Below are 18119 nucleotides of genomic sequence, written 5' to 3'. Positions count from 1 at the left end.
ATAATGAATGATTAACAAAATCATCCCTTCTGTAGATTAAAATCAATGGTTGAAGAGTTTGGCCACTGTTATTTGAGGAAACCATTCAAGATTTAAGTTTTAAGCCAACTTATGCAATTATGTCTTACTATATCATTAAATGAGCTACGGTCACTTTTATGTAATACCATGTAGTCGACTTTAATTATGTTAATGATGTCCTTTGTAAAAAAGCATGTTGGTATATAATTTATCAGCTATGAATACATTAACCTACTAATAGCTATGGCTATATAAATGATTCCTTGTCGACACAATGTCAAAGTTTGGACAGGGGGGGGGGGGGCTTTGGTATGGTCAAGCAAATTAGATAGGATAGTGATAAAGATTTAACCAGAACAATGGGCCTTCAATGCTCAAACTTTTTAATAAACATTTAATCTGGGATTTTTATAATTATTAATGATAAAGATTGAAGTATTATTTCAGAGTTTTTTTTATAGAATAGTCAGAGATTTGTTGGACAGTTTGTTAATAAGAGATAACCCAATGGCCGATAAATGGTTGTACATTCACAATGATGATACACAAAATTACTAATGGCAATTAGTGGTTGAAACGGTTGACACTCAATTTAATTAAAACCAACCATTAAAAAATTCAATAAAAGTCCTCAAAGTTATTGAGCTAACGAATAAGAAACGTTATAGTTTTGGGACTAGTGTAATAAACAGCCCAATGTCCTCTCCTTCTCTTCAATTATAGAGTATCCTCACTCCAAATAAAAGACCTGCACATGTTTTGATAATATCAAAATTTATTTTAATTTTGTATCGACGTCAGTCCACCTGTTCTTTGATTAACTTGGAATTTTTAAAGGCGAAGATTTTATACAATTAGGGTCTGGGCATAGGCTTGATCATATCCCATCAATTTCAAACTATGCGAAATTATTCCTGTAAAAGTTAGGTACTCTATTATTATCACTAGAAAAACTGTTTTTCAACTTTAAATGGGGTATTCCTGTCCAGTTTTTTGTTTAGGAATGAATATTTCTTACCCGAGGGAATAAATGATGGACCATGTTTTAACACCATTTTTTAACTTGATAAAATAATAAGTTTTCAATAGTGATTATTAGGACGACAAGGAACATTATTTTAAGCAATGAATCTCTATAATTAAGCCGTAAGATGAAATATTTCCTTCCTTGTTTTTTTTAAAAACTTGTGATTCATTTGTCTCATTTTTGGTAACATTTTTTGTCACTATATAGATATAATTTATAAGCAGTTTTAAAAATTGTTATCAAATAATTGATCTTTTTTAAATTTTTTAATTACCTTTTTTTAGTCTAACAAATACAAAATATAACCATACGTATGTAGTCATAATGTCATTAGAATAATTTGTCGACATTTCACAGCTATAGCACTATAAAACCATACTGTTATACCTCAAGTCTCTATGGGAGGAGTTGAGGGGGACAAGGTTCAGAAAAACACCACATTTAGACATTTAAAAAGCGCTCCTAAACAGTACCTTTCATTCGGAACAGCATTTTCCGAGATAATTAAGCCACAGACAAAAAATCCTACTAATTTATATTATAGGTAAACCTTTGAAATTGCATATCGACAAAAGTTGCTAGTTTTCATAGACAACATCTTAAGTGAATTGTTTAAAAAGTCTCTTTTTTACCAATTAAGAAATTGTCCAACAATTCCATATTTATATATATATATATATATATGGACAAATGAAATTATAAAATATTTACAAAGAATCTATAGCCGTACATACGAACATACACAGTGCATAATAAAGAAGCTGCGCCACCGCCAACCAAAAAAATGGTCTTGTTAGATGAGTCATAGCAACTTTCTTAGCGGAAACACTCGGAATATATTCACAATTAGCAAGCATTTAGGGATACCTTGGTTGCACAAATGTATACCCCATGGGACGGTTCATAACTATGTAAGGCGAGACCTTTGTAGTAGATCCCAAGGTACTAACAACCCATCTACAGCCACTAACCAAATCATTGATTGCACGACCTTTGTCTAAAAGTCCTGTAAGTCTTTCCTACTCCTTTTCACATTCATTTTACCTACCAATTACCCTATTAATTTATTTTCGATTTGCTCGACTTTTTTAGACTATGTCTGATTACTTGACTGACGGAAAAGTGAGAGGCAAATTACAGTGCAATGTAAATCAAATTTATATAATCATGATAAAAATCATTCTTCTGATTTTCATATCTAATTTCATATTACTTATGCATTTATCCTTGAAAATTTTTCTCTTCCCCCCGCCCCATGGTTTGCCCCCATTCTTCCTCCCACTTAGTCGACATAAATTTACATTTTTAATGAAAAGCTTTTTTAAATATAGGGTCGGTCCGTTCGTACGTTTTATTACTAAAAGACCGTATGTTCATTTTAAACATGATAAACAGTATTTAAAATAATACACTCATCATATTCTCATGATTTTTGGAATATAGATTCCTAGGACAATTATCGAAGTATCACTATAATCTAGGCTTAAAATGTAGGTATGTCCATATAAAGAATCCTATATTAGTAATTTTGGGATAGATTTATATGAAATTTGAAATTTCTAAATATTTTTTATTATTAAACTTGTTGTTAATCTATATTTGTTAACGTTTTTTTTTGTCTGACTTACTTATTTGTTGGCCTTGCCTTTTATGGATGTTATCATCCTTGTTCTTCTTTGCATTAACAGGATGCGCAAGATTTACATGGTGGGGGATTAATTCAGGGTCTCATTTTGTACATGGCATCATTACATTAAGATTTTTTTTCTCGAGTTTTAAAAAAAAGTTAAGCATATTCACCAATGTGTGCACAACAAAGAAATTATTTAATGGTTAATATTTGCTCTGTACTCTTAAAGAGTACATTCTCAGACTACTGGGTCAGTGGGTAACTGTCACCAGATTTATCTATAAGAGTTCATTCAGTTGTCATCACTTCTAATCTTTCAAATGATCAATTTGTGGTGCTCGAGTACTTTTGAATAAAGACAATTACAATTAGTGGATTAGTAAGACTTCTGAGAAAAAAACTTATAACTTTTATAGCAGCTGAGAAAAACTTAAGAGAGAGAGAGAAAAAGAGTAACGTCTGTACTAAAAGATCAACAATCAGTGGTGTGCACAGGTTGTTTGGAACCATATGCCTCTCAAATTTAAATTTCAGGGAGGGTGTAGACAATTCCTAAAACCCCCTTCCGAAGACTATGGCCACAGTTTCATATAATCTGAATAAAATTTAAATTAAGACACGGATGTAACTTCCGTTTTAAGCTCCACTTTTAAAGCAAATAAACACTTTTATAGGGCTATATTCTTGAAATTATCCTATGTTTATTATTCTTAAAAGTAATAGATATAGAAAGTCTAGATGATAAATCCCTTAAATGGACCAATAGCAACAACAGCAAAACAATGATAAAAATAATTTTCCCTTCATTAGAAAAGAATTATTGGTAGAAAATTTTGGACGCTCAAGTTTGTATTAAACTAGCAAGATCTTAAAGAAGTGGCAAAAGCCTATAAGCTAACGAATCAGAGAATTTTTTTGTAAAAACTTTGAGAACAAGTATAAGCTAGTCACAGCCTAATTTCCCCTCCCTCTCTACAACCAACATCGTAGAAATTTAAAGGAACTACATATATATAAAAATCTATAGCTTTGCAACTATGCATATAACTGTTCTTGTATCAAAGACAAATTATTTCATTTTCAATAAATCTTTTTGAATCGAAACTGAAAAATTATAATAAATGAGCTCGAACTGTCCATTTTTGTTTTGATTAATTATGCATAATTTGTAGGTATTTATGTTTTAATGTTTATTTCGAAAAAAGAGATAGGTGATATCAATTTAATATATCAAATTTAGAAATCATAAATCATAAAATTAATACCAGTTTTGTTAGTCCGGGATTTCGGCCCCTTGGGGATTACTATACTGGTTTTAATCATAGAATTTTTTAGGGTATAGTCCCTTTCGTGACAACGCCTCTTAAGAGGCATTTCGTCGTATTTTCACAGTAGCTTTTGATAGGTTATTTTAGGTTAGGTGATTGCCCCACAGGGTTAGGCAATTGGCCCCGCAGTGACTTGAAATAGGAAAAATCTTCTGTGAAAATACGACGAAACGCCCTTTAAGAGACGTCATCACGAAAGAGACTATATACCCTTAAATTCTTTAATATCTGCAAAAAGCTGTCTATAAAATATTTGATAAATAACTATTAAAAGTATGATATTGTGATAAATATTTAATATTATGGTTCATACCCTATTTATTTATCTCTATTTCCCTGATGTTTTTATTTATAAACTTTAAACATAGAAATTACACGGATGTTAACTTTGATAAACAAGAATAAATACACACAAGGATGGGGGGGGTTATTTGAGGTTCCGATGTTGTACATTGCTTATTTTTGTACATATGGAATTTTTCGGAATTCACTCATATTTTAACAAAGTTTATTTACTGAAATGTTCAAAATAAAGGGATTCTTTAAACAAAATATGACTCAATTTTTCTAGTAGCAACATTTAAGTTATTATATGCCCTCTTGTACTTCTCAAACTTGAACACAGTAATAGTGTCTGACGGATTATGACGTAACAAAAAAAATTAGCCAATGAGAGGCCGTTATTGACCAATGGTAAAATTTATAGTGGCCTCTCATTGGCTAATTTTTTTGTTACATCATAATCAGTCAGACACTATTACTGTGTTCCTGAAACTTGCGCACATTCTCGGGCTACTAGATGTTTGTAATCTACAGAATATCCTCTACTTATACAAACTAACTAATTGATTGTACCTTGTATTTTAAACTGCGAAGCTTCTCTATAACTGGGGCGTGTTCTTTGTCCGTAAATTCGGCCATACTGCATAGCCAGTTCCTCAAACTTATGTAATTTTAGTTTTAGATTCCATATCCTTATAATGAAGTAAAAGGATGTTTGTTTATTTGTACCTATGGCTCTCGCTAACCGCTGAACTGATCGGGTTTTCTTTAACAGGGTAGCTTTTCATACCGGGAAGGTTTATAACTATTTTGGGGGAGGGTACCACCAACCTCCCAAGAGAAATTGCCCCTAATACAAAATTAACCCCCTCCCCAAAAAAATAATATAAAAAATGGGTTTTGGGATTCAACTCTCCCTTTCTCCTGTGACCCTAGAGGCCTCTAGGGACGTAGCCGCTAGTATCTGAAAAGTCATTTTTAATCATAGTATCATTTAGATAAAATATAATTTATAATATTGAATTGTCTATTCTTTTTTTTTTGTCAAATGGGCGGTTTGTATAATTAAAAAAAAACAATTAAGAGATTTAATGGATGACAATGCTGTTTTAATTTCTTACATAAAAGAAATCAGAAATGTTGATTTTTCTATTAAGGTCTCGCTAACTGCTGAACTGATAGTGTTTTCCGTTGTTTGAAAGCTTAGGAATTTTTTGTCTACCCCCCTTCGAGATTAAAGAACCTAGATATCATAAGTTTGAGCAAAAAATAGCCTAAAACCATTATGAAAAAAAGTTTATTGGTTAGAGAGATCTTTACATGCAAACAAAAAAATTTATTCTACTTTAATTAATAGGATAGCAATATTAGAACACATTAAACAAGCATGACAACATCCAATAATGCTGTTAAACAATAATAGGTTCATTTTCCTCTTTTTTAAAATTATGCCATAGTTTTAAATTTTTTGCTTCATATTATAGATCTAAATTGTATATTACAGATACAATTTTACAAATATCTAAATTTTTAAAACATAAAAATAAATTGGAAATCCAAAAATAGATTAAAACATCATCCTTTAGTAAACTATTCACGCGTATTACGTCACAAAAAAAGGAAATTTAGATTTTAATACAATAAATATTTATATAAATTGCAGAATTAGGTTTTGACGCAAGCCTATTTATAAACATTTATTACTCATTCTTTTATAAATAGATTCCTTAGGCTTAACTAGGCTTAGATAATCCTTATCAAATATGTGCAAAAATTTAATTAGAGAAAAATATTTTTATACTTTCGTTAAATCTTCAAATAAATTCAAAGATTATATAATTCTAGAAACGCTTTACTTTATAAACAAGGATGACAACATCAATATGTAGCGAAGCTCAAAATTTATTGATAGACATCTAGAGAAAAAAAATAATCTTTTGAGTATGTCGAGTAAGCAGTCGAGAAAATTACGAAAACAAAAAAGCTAGGAATCAATCTAGCACCCCAATTAACAAACAGATGGACAAAACAATGTATAGATTAGATGCACATATGTCATAGGAATCTTCACAAAAAAATTCAGCTGTCTATCTTTAATATGAGCCGATAAAATCACGTTTCCTCCACTTTGTCACTAACAGACAGACGGACTGACGGACATTTCGAATTAAAAATACGAGAGGTAGTTGGGATATCCCTAACTTTTACTTGCAGATGCTAGGGGCGAAATTAGTATTTATAATCTTGTTTATATCCTGGCCTTCTGAGAAGAAGACGATGTTTAGTATTGGTCAGACCAAATGCTTTGTGCTAATAAAGGAAGCATCATTTATTTAAGTATAGTTTTAAGCTTATTTGAATTTTGTTACATTTGACATATTTTGACATATTTCATACTCTAAACCCCTTATATTTAACTATTAAGCTTTTGTATAGGTTTAACCCCTTAGAGGCTAGGGAAAAGGCATTCATACAAATGAATGTTATTTAAAAATTATTTTATACATAATGAACCCTACTTGCTATATAGAAATAAAGGTTTTTAAAATTCAAATGTGTAAAGTACGTCACTGATAAGAACAGAGCAAAATCAGAGGAGAAGGATAAGGCACAAAATAATTTTGTTGAAACTAGCGATATACGTGTTGCAAAATAATAATAATTTACAAATGGGTGCCGGACAGTTTTCCGCGGATAGTAAATCAAGACTAATTCCTTTTTTGTTGGGATTAATTTTTAAGATTTTTATTCTTCTTTTGTCAAAATTGATTATAATGCGATACATGATTTTTCATTATGACTTACAACCGGTTTTATTCCAGAAGAAATATATCAGATTATCGACCATACTGGAATAATCTTTTCAGTATGGCATTGTTTTACAGACAACGCTTGACGAGTATTAAAATAAAAATCATAAAATTAATACCAGTTTTGTCAGCCGTCAAAACTAATTTAAATCGTGAAATTTTTTATTTTAATATTCAAGGAAATCTGTCTATAAAACGATGCGATGAATAACTATTCCTGTTCCACACTACAAAGGAAATGTCATTCTTAAATGTTATTATGTTTAAATAAAAAAAATATTTTCTTTTACAAATTTACTCATTCCTCCATTCGTGGGCAGGACGCATAGATATAGAAAATCCCGCCCGTCTGTCTGTCTGTCCGTCTGTCTGTCCGTCATACAAACAACAAGCTCTTTGTGACTAATACACAGAATATGAATATGTTTATCTTAGCAACTACGTCAAATGTTCATAATTTATGTCTCTAAACAATTAACAATTTTATTACAGTTTTTGTTGGATGAACTAATTCATAATCTATTTGAAATAAAAAAAATAAAGAAATAAAATTCAAAAAAATAAAAAAGTCAATCTCTTTAGAAATGGATGTTTGGGTTTATTAAAACTTATTCATTAGGGAGTTATTTTACCATCTAAAACAACTTTAGATGAGGATGGGGGGGGGGGGGGGCCGGGGGGGTATTTTCCCTAAAACCAACCATATTCTCTTCTTTAATAAATGTCTACCAAAATATGTCTATACTACAATATAAAGAAGCTATGATTTTGTCTAAAGCTAAATATCTCTAGAAATGCTAGTCTAAATTCTTTGCACTTTAAGGGAAGCATTACAAAGTTCTTCTGAGCTATTTTCCTGACACTCCCCTAGTGGCAAGGGCCGTAGCAACTAGTAAAATATATAAATTTCTATTCTTATCCAAATAAAATCTATGAGCGAAGGTTGCGTGATTTGATTCTTTTGTCATTTTAAGTGTATATCATCTATGTTTATATTATATAACATACCTTATTTTTAAATTTTTTAAAAATAAAATAATTTTAATTTTTTTTATTTTTTCAGTATGGATGGGTACTCCAGTCTTCGTCGTACGCCCAAACGATATTTGAACAACACACCCTCCTCTGCCAACCCTTTCCCCAGCTCTGCCAGCCTCAGCAACCTTCACTACCCCTCCTCCAGCTCATACCGGCCCTCCTCCTCCCTCGGCGGTTACTCAACCCCGTCTCCCTCGCCGACTCCGTCAAACTCAAGCGGCCCGCTATCGCCGTCATCCTACACCTCCTCGCACTATCCGTTAACTGGCAGCGGGGCGGGAGTTAATTACTCAACCGGCAGCAGCGGTTATTCCTCCGGCGGGAGCAATACATATTCTCCAGGTGGAACTCTCTACTCCTCCGGGAGTAGCACAACGCCCGGATACTCCAGTCCGTTATCAAACAAATCCTCCAGCAGTCCACTAAGCGGCGTCAGTAGCCGTTCCAAAGGATTTTACCCGTACAACCCAATGAATCATCCGCCGCCATCCTATACCAAGAACTCGTCCCCGACGAGCCTGAGTTCGACGCCCACATACACAACTATTCCCATCCACACTAACGGAACCTCCTCTCAAAGGTAAGATTAATTTTAGAATTCGAATACACTTCTGGAACGTGAGAATAAGTCTAAAAACTAGACAAAAAAGTAGTTTCAAGTACAAAAAAAATCAAGTTTTGGAAAATGGAGATTCATAGTTAGATTAAATATAAGTTTTAACTCGTATGATAAATAAAGTCAATAAAGTACAAAAGCACTAGCCTTTTTTTAAAATATTTACATACATGTAACAAAACCTAAAAAGCTATCAGAATTGCCAATACCAATAGTCAAAAAAGTTTTCTTTTGCAATACTCATCTTTTTGTTGCTAAAAATACCAGCTAGTCCTAACATTCTTAGTGCTTCCCTGATTCTTCAAAAAAACGTTTTTATAAGTTCAGTCAATCTTTCTATTTCTAAAAATAAAAGAACTTACTCTCTTTGCATGAAATTGAATACTTAGGCAAAATGAAAATAAGGATAAAAAACTTATATTTTTAGTTTGAGCTATATTTTAAATTAGAGCTAATTTTGCTCAAGCTCACAATTGTGAAATTTAAATCTGCTTAAAAACCTTTATTTTTTGGTAAATGAGATGATATGCTCTTCATATAAATTGTGAGTTTGAAGTAACACCCGCATTTGTTTATTGTGGACCATAACCAAATCAAAATGGTAGATATGGTTTTCTATGCTAAATTCTATCGAGGACATATATTCTATAAAAAAATTTATGATTACGTTATTATCTTCTTATTTCTAGTATCGAAGGTACAAGTTACAAACTAGATTAACCCTTCTGTAGATTAAATTATTGGTTAATGGAAAGTTTTAGTAAAAATCCACAAGATTTTTAAGCCAACGAATGAAAGAACGTATCTAGAAAACTTTGGGTACCAGTGTTATTTACAATCGAAAGTCTCCTTCCTCCCTAGAGAGTGACGAATTTTAAATTTAAATCCAATAACTTCAAAACAAAGATTGCCTTTAAAAACTGTACTTTTACTATAGATCTATATTTTCTTATCATTTTCTCATCTAAAATATTGTTAGATTGTTATTGACACAATTGTCCTTGTTTTTCATGATATTTATGACAACCAGTTGTTGATCCTAGGAGCCAAGCCCATTTACAAATGTTTTATTGGCTTCAATTACCTTTTTTGACCCATTAAAGGGAAAATCCACCAAGCTTTTTTTTCAAACCAAATTATTTTTTAAAACAAATCTTTTGAATTATGAACAACTTTTAGAATATTTTTTCTCTTTTCTTTCAATCCTTTAGATTTTAAATAAAATTTTTTCAAGTTTTCTGGCTTATGAACTAAATGTCATTTTTTTCTGAAGATATACATTAGACTTTTTTGTCTTATAATTGAATCCATATTATTATCTTTACAGGTTTTTTATTTATCCAGTTTTACTGGATGTATCCTATTTTAAATTTTAAATTCATTGCAATTTTAGGCTGTTTGATGTGTTAATTGGATATGGCATGCAAAAGTACTATTTTGATTCATATGATTCATAAAAATGAAGTATCCCTTTGTATACAAATCCTTCCACGCCAAAATCTATTGGATACAGGAATAGGTCTTTAGAATATAAATTAATCTTCCTTACAGTATACATCTAATACATCCATCAAAATCAATAAATTTAGCGGCTGTAATTTTTTCCAAATGTAGCGGCCACATTTTTAATCTTTTAATGTTGGTCATTTTAGACCTATTGGCTGCGGATTAGGCCGCGGCCGAGAATCTAATAAATGCAGCCTATACAGATTTAATTCATATTTCATTTACCTGTTCCTTTACTCTGACTATAATTGTTTAAATGTTCAATCAATAAGTCAATAGGATGATAAAATTGCAGAGCATAGCTGTGCAAAAATCTGCTGGCATTTCTTGCAGAAATTAAGTATCAGGAATTCTGTTTGCTTGTCCATCCGTCTGTCTGTTTGTGTGTCTTGTAAAATCTCGCGTAAACTATAATGTCTTGAGTATATATGTTCATTAAGATCTCGAAAACTCTTAGCATTGGTTATCTCGGACTATTAGATATGTGAAATGTAGGCTCCCAAGTCTAAAAAGAAAAAACTTTCTTTGGCTAAGTACTTTTAAAAAGTATTTTAGGGCCTTTTTGTTTTGAATGGAACATTTTCTTCGTTTAATGAATATCCTTGTTGTAAAAAGCATAATAATTTGATTGGATGTTTAGACTGTAAAATTGATTATATTAAATATTTTTATCTGCAATCGAAATTATATTCAATACATACCTAATGGTTGTTTATTAGAGGACCTCAGAAATTGGTCATGTTTAAGAACTAAAACTTGATAAAAAAAATATAAAGATTGAAAGTATTTTAAATAATACGCCTCCCTGAAAGGAATTTGGCAAAAAAGATAACTTCAAGAACTTATTTGAATATGTTAGATTTCTAAGACATTTAATTCGGAATATGAAGTTCTAAATGTAAATATTTTGATTTTTAGAATAAGTAAAAACTTTTTATAGTATTGTCACTGAATAAAATATCTCAGTAACTTCATACTCACCTATAATTGTGTTTTGGTTAAAACATAACTTTTGACTTTTGAGGCAAATATCAAGGCACTACTATAAATATCTTCTGCAAAGCCTTTGAAGTTTTGAGAAAATCGCTTTGAACCAATCTTGAGTTCCTAAATTGTTCATATCATGAGGTCATGCTATCTTACTCATAATATTCAATAAGAAACAAGAACTGTCATATTTAGGAAAGACAAAACTTTTTTATCTTTGTTATTTTTTTATGTTTGTCCGTTAATATCTGGCTAATTACTGAAAGGTTTGAGTTGTAAAGTTTAAAAAGCTTCATAGGTCCTTGAATGGTTTTAGGCTATTAGATTTATAAATCAAAGTGTTAAAATACTCGGGTATAGTCCTTTCCATGACATCGCTCCATATGGGGCGATGATTTTAATTGATCGCCTCTTATGACATGGGGCGATGTAATGGCTCCTTGAAAGGAGCGATTTAATAGCCCCTTATAACAAGAGGCGATGTTATGACTCCTTGAAAGGAGCGATTTAATAGCCCCTTGCCCTAAGAGGCGATTAAATGATCCTTTATCGCTCCTTTATCGCCCCTTCTAAAGAGGAGATGATATGTCCTCTTATCCCAAGGGGCTATTTAATTAAATATCGCCTCTTCATGGCCCCTTCACTATTATATATATCTTAGTCCCTTGATGGCCCCTACATCGCTCCTACATCGCCCCTTCATCGCTCCTCCATCGCTCCTTCTCCAAATTTATATTACATTGTACTTTGATGGCCCCTACATCGCCCCTCCATCGCTCCTACATCACCCCTTCATCGCTCCTTCTTCAAATTTATATTACATTGTACTTTGATGGCCCCTACATCGCCCCTCCATCGCTCCTACATCGCCCCTTCATCGCTCCTTCTTCAAATTTATATTACATTGTACTGTGATGGCCCCTACATCGCTCCTACATCGCTCCTTCATCGCTCCTACATCGCCCCTTCTCCAAATTTATATTACATTGCAACTTGATGACCCCTACATCGCTCCTACATCGCTCCTCCATCGCCCCTTCATCGCTCCTTCTCCAAATTTATATAACATTGCAACTTGATGGCCCCTACATCGCTGCTACATCGCTCCTCCATCGCTCCTCCATCGCTCCTACATCGCCCCTTCATCGCTCCTTCCACAAATTTATATTACATTGTACTTTGATGGCCCCTACATCTCTCCTCCATCGCTCCTCCATCGCTCCTCCATCGCCCCATCGCCCCTTAATAGCCCCTTACCTTAATTTATATAAAAAAGCCCCTACATAGCCTCTCCATCGCCCCTTAATAGCTCCTTACCTTAATTTTTATAACATAGCCCCTACATAGCCTCTCCATCGCCCCTTAATAGCCCCTTATCTTAATTTATATAACAAAGCCCCTACATAGCCTCTCCATCGCCCCTAATAGCCCCTTACCTTTATTTATATAACAAAGCTCCTACATAGCCTCTCCATTGCCCCTTAATAGTCCCTTACCTTAATTTATATAACATAGCTCCTACATAGCCTCTCCATCGCCCCTTAAAAGCCCATTACCTTAATTTATATAACATAGCCCCTACATAGCCTCTCCATCGCCCCTTACCTTAATTTATATAACATAGCCCCTACATAGCCTCTCCATCGCCCCTTACCTTAATTTATATAACATAGCCCCTACATCGCCCCTCCATCGCTCCTACATCGCCCCTTCATCGCTCCTTCTTCAAATTTATATTAAATTGTACTGTGATGGCCCCTACATCGCTCCTACATCGCTCCTTCATTGCTCCTACATCGCCCCTTCATCGCTCCTTCTCCAAATTTATATTACATTGCAACTTGATGGCCCCTACATCGCTCCTACATAGCTCCTCCATCGCTCCTCCATCGCTCCTTCATCGCTCCTACATCGCCCCTTCATCGCTCCTTCTCCAAATTTATATTACATTGCAACTTGATGGCCCCTACATCGCTCCTCCATCGCCCCTTAATAGCCCCTTACCTTAATTTATATAACAAAGCTCCTATATGGCCTCTCTATCGCCCCTTAATAGCCACTTAATTTAATTATATAACATTGCCCCTACATAGCCTCTCCATCGCCCCTTAATAGCCCCTTACCTAAATTTATATAACAAAGCTCCTATATAGCCTCTCCATCGCCCCTTAATAGCCCCTTACCTTAATTATGTAACATAGCCCCTACATAGCCTCTCAATCGCCCCTTAATAGCCTCTTACCTTAATTTATATAACATAGCCCCTATATAGCCTCTCCATCGCCCCTTAATAGCCCCTTACCCTAATCTATATAACATAGCCCCTACAAAGCCTCTCCATCGCCCCTTAATAGCCCCTTACCTTAATCTATATAACAAAGCTCCTACATAGCCTCTCCATCGCCCCATAATAGCCTCTTACCTTAATTATGTAACATAGCCCCTACATAGCCTCTCCATCGCCCCTAAATAGCCCCTTACCCTAATTTATATAACATAGCCCCTACATAGCCTCTCCATCGCCCCTTAATAGCTCCTTACCTTAATTTATATAACATAGCCCCTACATAGCCTCTCCATCGCCCCTTAATAGCCCCTTACCTTAATTTATATAACATAGCCCTACATAGCCTCTCCATCGCCCCTTAATAGCCCCTTACCTTAATTTATATAGCATAGCCCCTACATAGCCTCTCCATCGCCCCTTAATAGCCTCTTACCTTAATTTATATAATCCTTACCTTAATATATATAACATAGCCCCTACATAGCCTCTCCATCGCCCCTGAATAGCCCCTTACCCTAATTTATATAACATAGCCCCTACATAGCCTCTCCATCGCCCCTTAATAGCTCCTTACCTTAATTTATATAACATAGCCCCTACATAGCCTCTCCATCGCCCCTTAATAGCCCCTTACCTTAATTTATATAACATAGCCTCTACATAGCCTCTCCATCGCCCCTTAATAGCCCCTTACCTTAATTATGTAACATAGCCCCTACATAGCCTCTCAATCGCCCCTTAATAGCCCCTTACCTTAATTTATATAGCATAGCCCCTACATAGCCTCTCCATCGCCCCTTAATAGCCTCTTACCTTAATTTATATAATCCTTACCTTAATATATATAACATAGCCCCTACATAGCCTCTCCATCGCCCCTAAATAGCCCCTTACCCTAATTTATATAACATAGCCCCTACATAGCCTCTCCATCGCCCCTTAATAGCCTCTTACCTTAATTTATATAACATAGGCCCTACAAAGCATCTCCATCGCCCCTTAATAGCCCCTTACCTTAATTATATAACATAGCCCCTACATAGCCTCTCCATCGCCCCTTAATAGCCTCTTACCTTAATTTATATAACATAGCCCCTTCATAGCCTCTTCATCGCCCCTTACCTTAATTTATATAACATAGGCCCTTTATGGCTCCTGTACAGCCTCTGTAATTGTATTGCCCCTTCATTATAGAAGGTAGGGCATTAAGGTAAGGAAGGAATGTGACCCTCTACAGTTTTAAATTTAAGTTTTAAAAGGATGACAAGGATGACAACATTTATAAAAGCAAAGCTCTGAAACGGTAGAAAAAAGTTTAAAGGAAGCCTGCAAGAAATACCACGCTTTAACTGCTGAAAGACTGCCACAAGTAGACCAAATACCCCAAATTTGAAGCCTTCAGCTTCTATAACAAAAAAGTTCTAGGCATTTTAAAATGACATTTTATGTACAATGGAAATTTTGAAAGAATTGCAATGCTCATGTTGAAAACTTTAAAATTAAACTACGTGGCCTAGAAACAAAATTATAAGCTTATTTTTGTCATAAATTTAGGTTTCCAGTAACTAATTATATTTTTACAATAAAAATACCCATTTTTATAGTCAAAATCATTAAAAAAAAATAAGTTTTACTTGCGTTGTACCGAATGTACTGTAGCCAATCAGAAGGCTGAATCAGCTTAACAACCAATCACAGCTAAGCTTGTATTAGTTTACCCCTTTGTTTCCGCTATGATTTTCGTTTAAAAATGCAATTTAAATCGATTTTTTTTCATAGATTTTGACTATGAAATGTGGTGTTTTTATTGTAAAAATGTAATCAGTTACAGGCAATCTAAGTTTCTGACAAAGATAAGGTTATAATTTTATGTCTAGGCAACGTAATTTAATATTGTTTTTTCTTTTATGAGCATTGGAAATCTTTCAAAAATTCCATTGTACATAAAATGCTATTTTGAAATGCCTAGAACTTTTTTGTTATTGAAGCTGAAGGCTTATAATTTGGGGTATTGGGTCTTCTTGTGGCAGTCTTTTAGCAGTTAAAGCGTGTTATTTCTTGCAGGCGTCCTTTAATGAACATTAATAATGTAGAGTGTCAGAACTGAATAGTCAGAACATAAATTTAAAATTCGAAACAAAATTGTAAGTAAATTTATTGAGAAATTGCTAACATGCAGGAAAATGCTTAAGGACGTACTCACATTTTTTGGACTTGATTATAGATATGATTCGCTTATAACATTCTATTTTGTTGTCCTAGGAATCAGTATCCCAGAAATCAGATTAATCGGATAATTTTGATACATAAAAATTTGTTGTAAGTTAATAATTAGTATGCTTAAAATGGACGTATGGATATTCTGATAATGATTATAGACTTTCTAAATCGTACCTTTCTACTACAGGAATCACATGCCTAAATTAACGAAAATAGCTAACCGTTACGGACGTACGGACTGATCCTTAATATAGAAAAGCTTTGCTTTTAAAAAGTTAAAAAGATTTTTTGAGGGGATGGGGTAATATTTTTCTTGGGGTGAATTTTCTGGGAGGGTGGAGATACCCTCCCTCGAAATAATTATAAACCCTCTATGAACTTAAAAGAAGCTTCACTGTAAAGGAGAACCATATAGGTTCAGCGGTTATCTTTTCTATAGACAAAAAAAAGATTACTACTTTATATAATAGGTTATGAAAAAGGAAAAAAAGCAAGATAACAAGGATAACAACATTCACAAAAGCAAAGCTCTAAAATCAGGAGGTCAAACATAAATTTTGTTAAAATTAGCGTAAATCTATAATACAAAGTAGAATGATGTCTGTCCATCCGTCTGTCTGTCTGTCCGTCTGTCTGTCCGTCTGTCTGTCCGTCTGTCTGTCCGTCTGTCAGTCCCTTAAGATCTCGGTAACCACTGGACCGATTATATTCTACTATTCAGGGAATATACCTACTGGTCCTGTGGTGGTTTTAGGCTATTTTCTTGGGGGGTGGGATACCCCCAACCCCCCCAAAAACAAAAAAATCCCCCCCCATTTTTTTTTTTGCTGAAGATTTTCTTGGTCCTTTTTACGAATTTCGCCAAAAAAAAATTTTATCACCTCTTGGGGCAAAGCCCCTGAGGCTAGGGGCGAATCTGCTAGTATAGAATATAGTAAAAGGGCATAATTTTATTTTTAGTATTTGATTATAATACTAAACCTTGTTGTCCTAAGAAACATTACTCCAAAACCCAGATGAATGGGACAATGATATTATACAAAAAAATGGACGTACATACTTTCTAGTAATGAATATAGTATTGTACCCAACTGTTATAGAAATCATTCTGCAAAGATTGAAATCGATAGGATATTTATAACATGTCTAAATTAAAGAAAATGTCGTCTAACCGTTTGGACGTACGGACAAACCAATCCTTACTATAGAAAAGTTTCGCATTTAAAAAGGAAAATTATAATGAAAATATAATGAATTAATAAAATAAATATAAATAATATAATAACATAATGAAATAAAGAAAAAAAATAAACTAAGAGAATGAAATTTTTTAGTTAAATAGAATATTGAATAAGGATCATATAATGGACAAACAGACAAAGTAAGTTATAGAGCAGACTTTAAGAGAATATGCTATTACTCAAAGATTATCACGAAACCTAAGTCTTTTGAAGCATAATTGAGAGACAGACAAAATAATTTATAGACTGGATATACATATGTCATGGGAATATTCACTAAAAATCTCAACAGTCTATCTTTAACAATAGCAGAGAAAACCACATGCTTAACTTAATGAGAAGAGCAATGATGAAAGGACTAGCCCTAATTGTAGAAAAGTCTCTCTTTTAACAAAAAAAGTATTTTTTTTGGTCTGAAGCTTAAAAATTTCATAAACTGACTAAATTCTCCATTTAAGGGAAGCTTCACATAGGTCATGGGATGGTTTTTTGCTTTTTCATTTTCAGATTTAAGCCCCTAATTGGTTTAGGCTATTTTTCTGCCTCCTTACATTAAAAAGAGCGCAGCTGCAAGTGAATAAGAAAAGAGAAATATAAAAGAAGAATACATATTATCCTATTATATAAAGTAGTAAAACATAAACAAACGTTGGAGTGGACAAACCTAGGAATGGGACAATCGTCGGAGTGGACATTGCTTATGTAAAACGCAGGAGTGTCTTTTATTTTATTTATAAGATAAAAATCTTTCAAAACAAAAAAAAATCTTGAATATCTTTTCTCACAGACTGAAATTTTAAAATCAGTCTAACAGTTTTCCAAAGTAGGTAAGTTCTATCGAAAGGCAAAGGTTTGAAACAGATAGAACATTTCATTAAACTAAAACATATTTTTTTCTCACATTGTTTACAACTGTCAAATAGGTTTTTTTATATGCCTAACCCCTGCAGGGGGCTTATTTGTATATTTATATCTTAACCTAGCCTAACCTGTGTAGAAATAACTAAACAAATGTTGTTGAAACCTAATTTTTAAGATATTATAGACACTTCTGCGTTTTACTTATATAATGTCCACTCCGACATTTGTCCGAAATATCCTGTGTTTGTCCACGTTAGTAAGGCTT

General features: G+C 33.4%; 1 protein-coding gene across 1 annotated transcript in view; it reads left to right on the top strand.

The window, feature by feature from the left end:
* The window catches only part of Sarm (sterile alpha and armadillo motif), an 83146-nt gene that overhangs the window by 18897 nt on the left and 46130 nt on the right, over positions 1-18119 (top strand). Inside the window, exon 2 of the mRNA XM_080158290.1 lies at positions 8162-8716. Within this exon, the coding sequence (XP_080014416.1) occupies positions 8163-8716 (554 nt within the window). The 5' untranslated portion in view covers position 8162. The remainder of the gene's footprint in view (positions 1-8161; positions 8717-18119) is intronic.

The sequence above is a fragment of the Acartia tonsa genome, chromosome 4 (assembly GCF_053477335.1).
Source record: "Acartia tonsa isolate MP-2025a chromosome 4, ASM5347733v1, whole genome shotgun sequence".
NCBI classification, from domain to species: Eukaryota; Metazoa; Arthropoda; class Copepoda; order Calanoida; family Acartiidae; genus Acartia; species Acartia tonsa.
This window is presented reverse-complemented; position numbering and strand designations above follow the sequence as displayed.